This window comes from Trichechus manatus, unplaced genomic scaffold, assembly GCF_000243295.1.
Source record: "Trichechus manatus latirostris isolate Lorelei unplaced genomic scaffold, TriManLat1.0 scaffold00145, whole genome shotgun sequence".
NCBI lineage: Eukaryota > Metazoa > Chordata > Mammalia > Sirenia > Trichechidae > Trichechus > Trichechus manatus.
The window spans coordinates 1,673,711-1,674,686 of record NW_004444081.1 but is presented as its reverse complement, the minus strand read 5'-3'; the positions used below and the strand labels follow the sequence as shown (position 1 = coordinate 1,674,686).

Here is a 976-nt window from a genome sequence, read left to right as displayed (position 1 = left end):
TCTCCCTGAGAAAATGCTACCTTCTCCATCTTAAGCAAAGAGACATCCCCCCACATCCTTGCCACTCATTCTCACCTTCCACTCCATTCTCACCCACTTTATTATCTTGGTTGATACCACACTGAAGGGATTCATAGTCTAATAACTTGAAAGATCTAAATATGAGCCCCTCTGTTGGTTTTCAAAGATCTTTCTTCTTTTTATCTCCTTTCCCAGAGCATTGGCAACCAATATGCCCAAAGAAATATATAAAACCAAGTCTCAGAGGGCTCTTCTCCATCACATTGGCCTCAAAGATCCCATGAGAAGGAATAAGCAGTCACTATCTCAACATTACAGATCTACTCACTTCACTGAGGAAAAGCCACAAGCCCAAGGCAAAGATTCTATAAACCTACCTAAGGGCATAGACTCCAGCAAGCGCATCTCCATCCTAGGACAAGATCAAGAAATTTCCACCATCACCCTAGACCAATGGCCTGGCTCCAGCCTCGCTGATGAAATCAGATCAACAGATGCCAACCTACAGTCAGACCAGGACACTTGGAAAGACATCCCCCCAAATTCCATGGAATGTACCTCTACAGGAAATATGAAAGGGGAGGCCATGAAGTCAACCTACTTAGAGTTGTTTGCAAAGGCCAGAAAGGCCCACTACCTCCGGCACAGGGTTCACCCTGAGTCTGAGAGGTTACTTAGCACTGGGGAGACATTTGGGCATGAGAAATCCTTACTGTGCAAGGAAGAAAAGGTGTCAGAACAGGCTGACCACCTGTCACTTCCTCTCTAACCATCTAATACAGCCTGGCAGTAGCGTATTCATAATTACTAAGGAAATGTGTTCCTCTAATAATGGTAGTCGGCATTATTAAAAAAAAAAAAAAGAAATGTATGACAGAATTTTATTTTAAACCTCCAGGTTGCTTTTTTTTCCTTTTATATCACTGAATGAAACATGTATATGAAAACTGAGGGG

The 976-nt window shown here is 42.7% G+C and overlaps 1 protein-coding gene across 1 annotated transcript in view; it reads left to right on the top strand.

The window, feature by feature from the left end:
• CCDC190 (coiled-coil domain containing 190) overlaps positions 1-790 on the top strand; it is a 12,209-nt gene extending 11,419 nt beyond the window's left edge. Inside the window, exon 2 of the mRNA XM_004385781.1 lies at positions 219-790. Coding sequence (XP_004385838.1) covers positions 219-790 — 572 coding nt within the window. The remainder of the gene's footprint in view (positions 1-218) is intronic.
• The last annotated feature ends 186 nt before the right edge of the window (positions 791-976 follow it).